This window comes from Hippocampus bargibanti, linkage group LG14 (genome assembly GCF_051943395.1).
Source record: "Hippocampus bargibanti isolate YZ-2025 linkage group LG14, ASM5194339v1, whole genome shotgun sequence".
Lineage (NCBI taxonomy): Eukaryota > Metazoa > Chordata > Actinopteri > Syngnathiformes > Syngnathidae > Hippocampus > Hippocampus bargibanti.
In genome coordinates, this window is record NC_142747.1 from 9,808,687 (window position 1) to 9,820,598 (window position 11,912).

General features: G+C 40.0%; 1 protein-coding gene across 1 annotated transcript; it reads left to right on the plus strand.

Annotated features, from left to right (window-relative positions):
* Nucleotides 1–718: 718 nt before the first annotated feature.
* LOC148888217 (sodium channel regulatory subunit beta-4-like) lies at nt 719–11,650 on the plus strand. The gene is made up of 5 exons (XM_089013349.1): nt 719–1,661; nt 5,140–5,312; nt 5,384–5,603; nt 5,688–5,817; nt 7,096–11,650. Exons 1-5 carry the CDS (start codon nt 1,607–1,609, stop codon nt 7,187–7,189), a joined length of 672 nt encoding a protein of 223 aa, XP_088869475.1. The 5' UTR covers nt 719–1,606; the 3' UTR covers nt 7,190–11,650.
* Nucleotides 11,651–11,912: the final 262 nt, after the last annotated feature.

The window sequence follows — 11,912 nt, forward strand, 5'->3', positions numbered from 1 at the left end:
CGATGCGTGTATGTATTATCAATCCTATATGAATCATGAATTGTGGATCTTACAGGATTTACACAAATGACATTATGAAAAAGAACCATAGTCATTTGAAGGATACACTTGGTGTTATTGCTGTAATAAAAGCAGAAAACTGTTTATCATGTCATCTGGACTTTCAGGTTATTCAAAGTTCTTAACTTGACTGTAAAGTCTAGCCCAACTACCGACATGTCCTTCGCATCCATCTCCTTCCTCACATGACGATGACTACATTGCAGATCATTAAAGTAGGAAGTAATGAATTCAGTGAAAGAGGTCAGTCTGCACATCAACGGTGTGGCCCACAATCCTTCACTGCCAATGCAGGGTTGTGTTGGTAATTTGGATGAGATTTATGGAAGGTCTCTTTGTATTGGGTAATGTTGGCAAAGGGCTCGTTTGATGGCACAGAGAAGGTCAGAGGAAGAGGGAGAAAGATGTAGATATAGATATAAATGTAGATCTATGTACGTATATATGTCTATATAGATAGCTATATATATAGCTGGATAGCTAGCTAGACGGACGGACAGACAGACAGACAGGACATTCCAGGACAGACTGAACAGATGGACGGACAGACAGACAGATAAACAGACATATGAGAGCGAGACAGAGAGAGAGAGAGATGGCCAGAGAGATCAATAGAGTGAGAGTGAGGGACGGACGGACGGGCAGGCGGACGGGCGGACCGACCGACCGACTGACAGACTGAGAGACCGACATACCGACTGACAGACGGACCGACCGATCTTCAACTCCTTTATCTTCAACTCCTGTAAAGTACGGCTGAGTCAGCTAAATTGCCCCGAATTGTAATGTGTGTGTATGAACACCACATTGGTAATCACCTTTACCTCTCTAACACACACCCAAAGCCTCCCCACCCTCCTTCTAGCTTTCGCCTCTCTCTCTCTCCCTCCCTTTTTAATCCCCTATCTCCCTCTGCAGTACCTTCCGCACTCATTTCTTTCATTGCCGGCCGCAGAGACGTTTGCATTCTGACCCGCATCAGCATCCCTCATTGTGCCTCTTTTTTCCCAGACTCCATCCGGCCTGCTTCAGACGAGCTCTCTCCTCTTGTGTGGTTTAGTCCACCTCTCTGAGCTGCCAGAGTGCGAAGGCTATATCTGACTTCACGGCACGTCGTCAAACAGCCGTTTTGTTTTTTTTTTTGTTTTTTTTTTTTGCTTTCTGGATCACCACTGAAACTGCTGACCAAAGACAGAGAGAGCGAGAGAAACAGAGACAGACAGAGAGAGAGAGAGAGAGAGAGAGAGAGAGAGAGAGAGAGAGAGAGAGAGAGAGAGAGAGAGAGAGAGAGAGAGAGAGAGAGAGAGAGAGAGAGAGAGAGAGAGAGAGAGAGAGTGAGGGTGAGTGAGAGAGGAAGACAGGGACACAAACAGGGGAAGGTGTGGGGGGAGCATTCCCCAGCCTGGACAGCACTCTTTACGCGTCCTTCCTGGGACAGGAGGGACGTCAAAGACCTGTAAGACAGACACATTTTGTTTTTGCCTAAATTTGTCTGTGACGGGACAAGGTAAAAAAAAACAACAATTCGGATAAGATAAGTGGTGTCATGGCGTTATTGGACAAGACCGATGTGTTGGGTCTGCTGTTGGCGCTGCTGCTGGGTGAGTTTGACTTCTTTCCATCCACCTTAAATTGTCTTTATGTGTGTCAATGGTATGAAGTGTATTTGTTGTCATTCATAGCATCTTTAATTTCGTGCATGTCAAACTAATTGTATACAAGGTGGCTCATTGCCATCACAGTAAATCCATACCTTCAAATCCAAACAACTTACCCACATCAGCCTTCAAAGTGATTCACCCCCCAAAATGTCAGAGTGCAAACTTCCTGAAATAAAATTTGAGTTATCGAGATCCAAAACATACATTTCGGCTGAATTATGTGAACCTGGATCGGTCACAGAAATGAAGAAATGCCTAAATGATACATCCTTACCAGCATGAAAATCCACACAGTGATAATTCTTCGCACACAAAGATTATCAGTTGGCTGCTATACAAATATCGCTTTATATTAACTCATTCACTGTCATTCACAAATGTATTTGGGATTTGAAAATATGACGTAGATCCCCATTCCCGAATTAGTCCAGGTTTTGTTTTTTCTTGCTTGGATGCCGATAACACGCTGGACAGACCTATGGCAATGTTTTTTTCCTTCCACAAAGGGGCAGCATTTCCTTTTTTTCCATGTTAGTGCTTTGTTCCAGCTTCAGCTGTTGTTAAGGCGCTATATAAACCAATATCTATGCATTCCATTGTATTTTGGACAGCCACCCACATTTCAAGGTCATATAACTCCAGACACGTATAATTTAGGAAATTATTATTATTATCATTATTATTAGTAGTAGTAGTAGTAGTAATAGTAGTAGTAGTAGGAGCAGTCGTAGTAGTAGTAGTATATTGATATAGATGTTATTATTATTATATTATTGTTGTTGTTGCTAGTCTTTGTTTTAGTCTTAGTCTTTGTCTTTGTCTTTGGCTTTGTCACGATCTGGTTGGTGACCAATGGGTGGCGCTGTTGGCCCCGCCGGCACCTGCACAGGTGTTGGTCGTTCCAATCCGTGGCAGTCTGTCACGTTCTAGTTGGCGACCAACGGATAGCGCTGTCGGCCCCGCCTGCCGCTGCATAGGTGTTGGTCGTTCCAATCAGTGGTTTGTTTCATCTTGGCAGATTTTTACTCATGGTTTTCTTTGATACTTTGTACCTTTCTGTTCAGATGACTTTGATGTTTTTCAATTTTGTTCCTGCTGACTTTATTTTAATACAATTTGTCAAATACAACCTGCTGGTCCCCCCTGACTGCTTTTTTGGCATGCACAACCACCATCACAACCTCGCAAACCGTGACAGTCTTTGTCTTTGTCTTTGCCTTAAGATTGGTATTGGTAATAGTAATAGTAATAGTAATAGTATGATATTATTACCTTGATTAGATAGAATACCTACACATATCGGTACTTAGTTTATCTATCAAGTTCCAATAACCTGTCAAAAGTTGGAATACATGGATGCAAATGCTCATGGGAGTCATCACATGCAAGCTATATAATTTCAGTAACATAATGTCCATCTATCTGTTCCTTCCAGGAGACGATCAAACTCCTACTTCTCACCCATACCGTTTATGCCACCGCCTTTTTCTCTTCCTACGTGAACATTGCCTCCTTTCCGTTCCATTCTTCCCATCACAACTCCCTCAACCCATCATATCCAAGTGGTAATTGTGTTCTCGGCCCGTTCTCTGCGGGTTTGCTCGGAAATACATTAACTCTTCAATGCGTGGCCTACTTAAATAAAACACGTCACCTTGACTGTGAGCCAAGGACAAGACATGCCAGCAATTGCATTTTGTTCCATTAGCTGAACTGGATTTAGATATTGACGTTTGGTTGAAACAATGGAGTGAATATAGAACTAATATACTTGAGTGTGCACTAATTGCAAGGCCATAAAATGATAAGAAATTCTGGAATGACACCAGGCCTGTGCAACTGATATCCATCATGAAAATATTATAAATTCTTGAATGGTCAATGATAACACAACTCTGTCAATCTAAAAACACAGAATGCAATCATACCAACTAGTTGCGTCCTTTTCCGATCCAACATTCCTACAAGATGCATTCTCTGATAAATAAGAGACACAAGTAAAAAGTGACTACAGCTCAAAGAAAAGTAAAAGTCCATTGAAAGAAACAATATAGAAAAGAAGAAGGTGGACCCGAGCATGCAGATGGGAGATAAAAATATCCACTAATAGAAGTCGAAAGGATAGGATCAAAAGGCGGAAGTTGAACCAAATAACTACAAGGACGTCAGCTGACATACGCTTTGTAAACATAAAGAGATTTGACAACAACAAAATACAGTATTTGAAACAAGATTGATTTTTGAACTGCACCGAAGTGCAGTTTGGCGGTCTTATTTTTGTGGTTGAACCGCGGAAAAAAAAATGGGGACGAAACATTGGATCTGAAACACCAATTAACAGGCGTAAAATGTTTTAATCCCGGTTTGCACCAAGTGTAATGCGATCCTATGATGGTCAGTGTGGAGAGCACAGTGTTTATAAATAGGACTCAGGGATAGGCAGACGCCAGCGTAATAATGTCACGATTCTTCTGGTTACCATGAAGCAAGGACGCCTCCTCAGACCCACACACATAAAAACTAAGAACAAGAATACTCTTTTTTTATGCCACTGTCACCGGTTGCATTATGTTCATGTGTCTCCAGGCCAGTTATTCTTGTTGGTTCCAAGTACCGTAAATGAAGTTTCATTTGTGCATTTGTGTGTGTGTGTGTGTGTGTGTGTGTGTGTGTGTGTGTGTGTGTGTGTGTGTGTGTGTGTGTGTGTGTGTGTGTGTGTGTGTGTGTGTGTGTGTGTGTGTGTGTGTGTGTGTGTGTGTGTGCGTGTGTGTGCGTGTGTGTGTGTGTGTGTGTGCGTGCGTGTGTGTGTGTGTGTGTGTGTGTGTGTGTGTGTGTGTGTGTGTGTGTGTGTGTGTGTGTGTGTGTGTGTGTGTGTGTGTGTGTGTGTGTGTGTGTGTGTGTGTGTGTGCGTGTGCGCGTGTGCGTGTGTGCGTTTGTGCGTGTGTGTGTGTGCACCTTTTTACCACGCATTTTGAACAATCACGTACTGCTTCAATTAAAGGGGTTCGGGGGGAGGCAGAAGTCGCCTCCTCAATCGGCTCCCTCTTAAGAGTCGTTCACTTCAAAGAGCCGATTCCAACAGCCTGCTCGTTCGCGAACGACATCACTACTGCAGAACTTATTGTGAGGGAGTCCAGGTTGATATTTTTAGGTCAGCAGAGAAGGCATTGAAGGCATTGAAGGCCCTGACGATCTGCTACTGGTTGTATATACAGGTTAGCTGCACGTTTGGCCATTAAATGGAAGAACATTTAATTTCCTGCCCATCATGTTATGTCATGAGAATGGATATACATCTGTTTTCAAAAAAAATATGTTATTACGACTGCTTCAGTGAAATCTGACTTTTCCCTGCGGCACACCTGATGAAATCTCACAACTCACCAGAATTTAACTATTTTGTGTTCCCCATTCCCAGTCTTTGATTCGGATGTGCTGCACGTTCGTGGACTGGAGGTATCAACAGGAAAAGTGTCATCGATCGAAGCGATGAATGGCTCCACTGTGCTGTTACCCTGCACCTTCTCATCCTGCATTGGCATTCACCAGCTCTACTTCAGCTGGCATTATAACAACGGCACCATGCAAAAGGTAGGGACCTCATCAGATTCAGCGCACTGGTCAAAGTTGTGCTGGGTAACCAAGTCAGGGTATTTTTGTAGTTATGCGATGGGGTGGTTCCGAGCGAAGGTGTGGAGCCCAGAGTGAAAGTGCAACACCAGCGAATAGAGTTTGTAGGCTCTTCCAAAAAGCACAACATTTCTGTCCTGCTGTGGAATATCACCTTTGATGATCAAGGAGAGTACACCTGTTTTGCAAGAAACCCGAAAGAGAAGTACCGCAACCACAGCACTGTCTTTACTCTCTACGTGGTGGATCAACGTATGCACCACATTAAGACATATCTCATTGTGGACAGGTTTTGTCCCGTCTTCTACCTCTCACCCAATGTCTCTTTGTCCACAGTGAGTGAGGTCGACAATACTTTAACTGTCATCATTGTCTCTGTGTTGGGCGGAGTCATTGGCGTCGTTATCATCGTTATGGTGATAAAGGCCTTGGTGGTCCAATTTCTGCTGAAGGATGATGAGAAGAAGTAAGTTGTGACACTTTTCCACTGAATCAAGAGCAAGCCAATGAGGAAAACCTCTACGATAGCATAAAAGAGCTTGCAGGAAAAAAATCAACTTGAGTCAAGTCAATTAAAGAATCTTTTGTGTGGGCCTTAATTACAAAAGCATATCAAAAGGGCTTCGTGGGATGTTTAAGGGTGAGACAAAAAATGAAGCCTTCCAAATGGGTCACAGATGGGCTGTTTCCCATTCTGAGATAACAAGGCAATAAAGGATTTTATGCTGAGTGGGCAACATTTATCACATCATATAATGCCGTATAGAATTAGTTAAAACAATATGACAGTGCATTAAATGAAGTCGAATGCAGCAGGTAGACGGTTCTGGGGTGGTACATGTATTTGTTCTCAAGACCTGTCACGTTTCCGTTTGCAACCAACGGGTGGCACTGTAGGGCCCCATCTGCAGCTTTAATCAGTGGCTAAAAGGAATCCCGGCACGACCATTGGGTGTCGTGTCCTTGCTTGTTTCACCCTGTCAGGTTTGTTTCTTTAGTCATGGTTTTGTTTGTTATTTTGGACCTTAATGTTCTGATGACTGTGTTGTTTTAGATTTTGTTCCTGCTGACTTTATTTAATACAGTTGCTCCTCCCTACAGCCTGTTTTTTGCCGTCCACCACCCGCACCTTGTAATTCGTGACAGGACTTGAACCAATCGGTTGATGCAGAATCCTCTGCAGCTACAACCTCATTTCGCACCGTTTCTGGACAAGAATGGGTGGAGATTGGGAGTGAAAAGAAGCAGAAGTAAAGCAGGCCAAACTCCCAATTCAAAATGGCTTCACAGTGATGATGCCCCGCCCCCCTTCCCCCTTGTAAAATTTGTCTAATGCTTTTAGCAACATTTGAACATTTCTAATTGTCCGGTACCGCCAGCTTGTAAAGGTCTGTAGGGATATATATATATATATATATATATATATATATATATATATATATATATATATATATATATGATCAAAGCTACCAGCAAAATTTTAGTTCACAGATGAAGCCTCTTGGATGAGAAGCGAAACGTCCGCCACCTTCATAGAAGTAGAGATGAAGGCTGAAGAAACCTTTTCATCGATGGACCACTCCTGTACGACTGAGAGCTTACACAGACGTATTTCTAATTGTCAACCACTTAAAGTTTGTGTCGGTGTAAAATTGGGGGAAATATCCTAAAAAAATGCATGATATGTTATAGATCTTGTTGTTGCTACTGTTTGATAATCTTTGCTTCCTCCATCACCTTGCAGTAAAGAGTGCCTGGTAAACGCCTCAGGGAACGACAATACCGAAAATGGACTTACAGGAGCCAAAGCGGACAACAAAGCAACACCAAAGGCATGAAGAAAATTGCAGCGTCACGTTTGTATATGTTACAAAAAATGTCCACTATCAAGTACACAAAGCAAATGTTCAGCTACATAGTTGCTTCAATTAAAAAAAATATATGCAAAAGGCTGGGACACTTTTCCACAGCCTATTTGTTACTCACCGCCTGGATCATCAAAATCTCCAGTCTTCAAATCTCACAAGTAGAATCAGAATCATCGTTATTGCCAAGTATCTTTATTGTCAAGTATGTAGAACACACAAGTAGTTCCTTAAGCTAAATGTTCTAAACTCGGATCAATATACCACTTATTGTTTTTGATTAATCCTGCGCGAAGATGAATGGAATGGAGGAAAATTTTGAAAAGTACAAAATAGCTAAAATGCCTCTCCCAAACCGGCATTTCAATTTGAACAAGAATGAACGTTTGGAGCGACACGGTGTTGGATGTTGATACCAAGTGTGCTTAACAGTCAAAAGTTCTGGGTTTAATTCATGGCTCAGACTTTTCAGTGTTAAGTCTGCACGTTTTCCATACTTGCATGAGGATTTATTTGCATATTACCTGATTCAAAAAAACATGCAAGTACAACTGGTTGGATAATTTAAATTGGATTGGGAATAGTTTTATAATTATTGTTTTCCTGTGACTAATGCCCAAAGTCTATAGTTGTAAGACTACAGCTCACATGTAATTTTCAACCGAGACTGCAATAGAAGACGAATGAATGGATTGTTTGGTTGGATAAGTGGTGTTCTTTTTTTAAGAATGTCTGTTTTTCTGAAATTATGAAATTTATATTGTCCAAATCTCGATTCAAATCAGGTCATTAAAACTGAGAGTCAGGAGTGATTCTCGGATCAAGTGTTTAGGAGCTCACGCACGCATACGCACACACACACACGCACACACGCGCGCACACGCACACACGCACACACACACACACACACGCACACACACACACGCACACACACACTATAAGACACATTTAAGTGTTCAAATAGCAGTGATTCATGCATGGGCCTTGCAAACAAACAATACAGCACTTTACCACTTTTTGGAGTGGCTGCACAAATCATCAATTTGAAAACAATGGGAATAAAATCTGAAGATCAAATTTGCCATATTTTGGTTCTAGGATGTGCCAACAGCCATGTATTTTGTTTTATTTTTCACATTTCTCATACTTGCCAAATGGCCACTTTATTTTTTGTGCTGTGTATTTTCAACCTTGCTTTCATTGGAAGCAATAATTTTAAGTTTAATTTTATGTTTAGATTTAATTTACATTGAGATTTATTTCAAAGGTTTTTTTGTGTTTAAACTGTATTTATTTGTATACTTTTTGTCTTCTACTTTCTTCCTTTCATAATTTTGCTGCTGTCAAGTATTCTTATCTTAATAACAAAGACATTGTCATGCAATAAAGTTAAGTTTCACTTTAGAAGTGTGTCGGGACAAAAGGCGTGTTGAAGGTGTTGTCAATAATGAGGCATGATGGTAAAGCATCTTAGTGAGCCGTTAACTTGACTATATTATATTGGACATGACTTCATAAATTCCTCTCATAAATGATGCCTATTTTTCTTCGATTAAAGACGTATAAGATCTATAAACAATGCCATTGATGTCTTGCTTTACTTGAGGTAAGACATCCCAACAATAACAACAGTTGGTGCCCTCGATTCTGCATCGAATACATAATGATATCAACGCAAAGTAAACATTGCCTTATTCAAGCCAATAACGACTTTGTCTTTTTGAATGTATCGAATAATGAATGTCAAAATGCAATATCATAAACTATTCATCTGTCGCGTTTTATCAACATTATTTGACAAACGTCACTCTTGTCCTTGCCATTACTTTGGTGGCACACAATTGCAAAGACGCCATAGACAGCATTTGCATGACACTTGCAATCAGGGAAGACAAATGACAAATGTCCGTCTTACCGTTTACCTGTTCATCATTTACCGTTTGTGCAGCAAAACAAGTCTGAAATCATTTTCTTCATCTTGAAAGATTTCTTCACATAAAAAAAAGCCTAAAAAAAGCATGCAATAGCTTTTTCATCGCTTTAAAGTCACGGTAATGGCAAGTTTTCTAATTACTGTAGACATATAGGTTTTGTCTGTGGTAGGAGTGATGACATATGAAAGTAATGCTACAAGCAACTGATGTTCTAAGGGTAAAAACATCCTAAAAGTGGCAATATGGTAGACTTAAACATGCATCATATACCTCAAACGTAATGCGCACAAAAAAGTCTGTTTGCTGCACACATCAGTTTCTAATTTTGATTTCGTGGGGGAAAAATGCAATTATGATAGATTATTTTCATTTGGAGGCCCATATTGACATCCACCAAAAATAGTCACAGTGAATGATGTCATTTAAGGAAATATGATTCATATAGTTTAATGATGTCATATGTGGATGCAAACCGATTCACCCTTTGCCCCTTCCTCATTCTGTCTTCCTGCACAACGAGAACGCGATTTATCATCAGCCGATTTTGTACAACCGTCGCTGCATTACTGACCTGAATATACTCTGTATCTTCTATCCCGTCAACGTGACATGAGAAGTCTGTTGTCTCAACTCAGTTAGTTCGTCAATTAAATGCATAGTATGTACTAGAGACATATTATTCTCCAAGACAAAAAGTAGTGTTTTCACATAACGTGTACTCTGCTACAAGTGTAATAATGCATTTAAACATAATAATAGGAGTGACTTTTTTGTCTGTGCCACATATTTTTCGAGTTTTTAATCGATTGCAAGATAATTAGCGGAAGGGACCACACACAATAAAAAAACATGAATGAAAGTATTTCAAATCGACAGCTCTGGGCGGAAGTCATGCCACGTAATGCAAATATTGAGGCAAAATAATCTTGGGGAAAAACATGGGCAAAGGCCACAATGCTTTCCTATGGAAAATTGTTTAAACTGCCAGAGCAGCTAGAGCTCATACTGCCAGTCCAGAAGTCACGTGGCTTACAAAATATTACAAAGACACACAGCAAGTGTATAGAAATGATCACTGTAACAACTGTTACTTAATTGAAAAACTCTAGATGTGGCCTAAGGCAGCGATCCCCAACCTTTTTTGACTCACAGACCGATTTAATGTGAGTATTTCTATTTTTAGAGATACAAGAAATACTGTACAAGAATATGACCTGCATGAAAACTGGTATTTTCATTAAAAAAAAATCATGAGCATTTTCTGGTCATGATGGTAACGTTTAAACGTGACTTCAAAATAAGATACACTGCAAATACAAATTGGGTAAAAAAATGACTCACCTCTGCCACATATGGGCCAAAGTGGGCTTGGTGCGTGACATATTGTAGACCAGTGGTCTCAAACTCTGCGGCCCCTGAAAGAATATTTTGCGGCCCGCCTTGATATGAAAGATTAATGTTAGTGAGGCTAGCATGATTGATACGAATGAAACTTGTGTGAAGCTGAACAAGTAGGCAAGAGAAGCCATGTTTAGGACAGTTCATGTTCAATATTTTATTTATGTTAAGAAAGCTAAAGGTTCAAGAACTGTTAATACAGACATTTGAAACTTTATTAAAATAATTTGTTTTCCTGTGGTTTTCTCAGTCGTCTATCTGCCTTATGATCATTATAATTATTTTATTTATTTATTACTGGTTAATTTATTTTTTTATTAATGTTTTCATTTATTCATTTAATTCATTTTTTGTGTGTTAAAAATAAAGATTTTAAGAACATTGCAATGTTTTATCTATGCTTTTCTTGTGGAAATCATGATGCGGCCCAGCCTCACCCACTCTGCCTCCAGTGGCCCCCGGGTTAATTGAGTTTGTAGACGGATGTAACACATAATCTGGTAATTGTTCAGAATAAAATCTTTCACATTCCAAAATAAAAGAAATGGAAGGTTAGTAAGGTGAGACCGTGGAGCTAAGAAACTTCATCACTAACCACACTGCCAAGTTGACTCCCAAATCTCACATTCCATTCAAATACAACGATCAAATAACTGATCAAGGCACTTCAAATCAAATCTTAACAATTATATTTGGTGAAAATATCCTTAGTTTAATACAACACGAAATGTTCTGCAGTGATGGAAAAAATGTTTTTTTACACAAAATGGTCAATTCTAAATTGTTGCAGCAATTGTTATATTTTCAATACCAACCATACTGTTGATTATTTATCACCCACACATGTAACCCTGGATTTCTTGTACTAATTTACCTCTGAATGTCACTGTCTCCCTCCAATCATGCCGCTCATGTTCTCCTCATGACTATGCACTCATAACTTGACTTGTTTAGGAAATAGAATAATGTAAATTAAAACATTTGTAAATGCCAAAGAACGCTGGTGTCAGTGCCTGTTTGTGAAATAAAATGTATGACACCTTGTGGGGAATATGTCTGTTTTTCTCAATTGGATGAAATGCTTTTTTTTCTTCTTTTTTTGGGCGGGGTGTGGGGGGTTGTGCGCCTGCTTATGTTGTACAGTCAGTTGACAAGAATAAGTTCTTCTTGCAAATGGACCCTTCCCACCATGCTCTCTTTGAAACGTTACCACAAATTTAATTTTGATGATATCGGATCTCTAAGTATGTCAACAGGTGTCAAAATTTCGAATTCAAACAAGTTACATGTATTCTATGCAGCTGTTGATAGATGCTCCGGGCAGAGATAAACTATGCAGAGCATTGGATAAAACATGACATCAT

Excerpts from the sequence above, each read along its gene's own strand:
- LOC148888217 (XM_089013349.1), top strand. The coding sequence starts at position 1,607 with ATGGCGTTATTGGACAAGACCGATGTGTTGGGTCTGCTGTTGGCGCTG. Across the intron at positions 5,313-5,383 it reads ACAACGGCACCATGCAAAAG|TTATGCGATGGGGTGGTTCC; the intron begins GTAGGGACCTCA and ends GTATTTTTGTAG. Across the intron at positions 5,818-7,095 it reads CTGAAGGATGATGAGAAGAA|TAAAGAGTGCCTGGTAAACG; the intron begins GTAAGTTGTGAC and ends ATCACCTTGCAG.